This window comes from Gavialis gangeticus, unplaced genomic scaffold (assembly GCF_001723915.1).
Source record: "Gavialis gangeticus isolate Ggan-Ray unplaced genomic scaffold, GavGan_comp1, whole genome shotgun sequence".
In the NCBI taxonomy this organism is placed as follows: Eukaryota; Metazoa; Chordata; order Crocodylia; family Gavialidae; genus Gavialis; species Gavialis gangeticus.
The window spans coordinates 150529435-150530641 of NW_017729025.1; the positions used below are offsets into that span (position 1 = coordinate 150529435).

Sequence of the window (1207 nt, forward strand, 5' to 3'; positions counted from 1 at the left end):
TGTAAACAACTGATCATGAGGGAGACAAATAGTTGATAGATTGCTTTTTAGTACAAAGAAAACAATGAATAACTTAAATGTGATCAATGTATAGGGACTGCACATGGTACTAAACTGTATATAAGACTTGTATTTATCATCATCTAACAAATTCTGTTTTTTTATTGGCATTTATATGTATCACTTAATGGGCATAAATATCTAAGTGAACAACATGAGAGTTAGATCTTTCTTACCTATCTTCAGTGGTGCTTTGCCTTCACAACAACTCCAGACTAGGAAGAAGATCCATAGTGCTCTTCTGTTATTTATTCCCATCTCAATGCAAACTGGCAACTTGAAAATACTTACAGGAGAATGTTTTTGCTTTGGCTTATGGGCAAATTTTTATAGTCCAGGAATTTGGCATGAGAACAAAACATTGATGGCAGGGTCCCTGAGAGGTGGAGCTTCACTGATTATTTTCATTGACTCAGATTTAACACTGAGCAATTGCACCTCTTTCTGAAGAAGACAAGTTCATGTTTATGCAGTAATCTATTTTGGGTCAGAGGAGATCATTCTTTGCTGCATTCATTTTCCTTTAAAGTTTTAATATGGTGTGTCTTTCCTTTTGCTACAAACTTCCTTCTCTTTACAATGTCTTATTAGTCACAAGCAGTCATAGCCCAGATTTAAGTCCTTCCTGGCTTGCACGTAAGTATAGTGCTGCTGCTGGCTCCCTCTTCTGGCTGAATGGATACTTCTTAATATTAAAGCATAAAAAACATTGTAGGGTTAGACATAAGGAATGGCTTATCAAAAGAAAAATTGCTGACAGCAGAGGGATGAGCATTAGAAGTGAATCCATTAGAAGTGAGGCTCAAACATATCTTGGGGGCAACTAGTTTCCGTGCCCACAAAGGCTGGGCTTTTCAAAGGATCATATGGCTGTTAGATACCTGAGTTCCACAAAAAGGACATGAAGATCCCAGTTTCCTTCCTTAATTTCTTTAATGTTATCACTGCAATAGTGCTAGTTGGGAAGATGGTTTTCATTATATTGATTTGTGATTTCAAGACCCCATGTCATACAATCCCACCAAAAACTCTTAGGACTTGAGCATAAGCTGATCTATGCACACATCCAGGGCACACACCTTGGAGAGCTTAAGATGTACAATACACTCTGAATTGCCTGAAATCAGGGTCTAATTTTAAGGTTGAA

At 37.4% G+C, this 1207-nt stretch overlaps 1 protein-coding gene across 1 annotated transcript in view; it reads right to left on the reverse strand.

Annotated features, from left to right (window-relative positions):
• Positions 1-571, reverse strand: part of LOC109299193 (mucin-5B-like) — a 103255-nt gene extending 102684 nt beyond the window's left edge. Inside the window, exon 1 of the mRNA XM_019519765.1 lies at positions 237-571. Coding sequence (XP_019375310.1) covers positions 237-318 — 82 coding nt within the window. The 5' untranslated portion in view covers positions 319-571. The remainder of the gene's footprint in view (positions 1-236) is intronic.
• Between the last annotated feature and the right edge of the window lie 636 nt (positions 572-1207).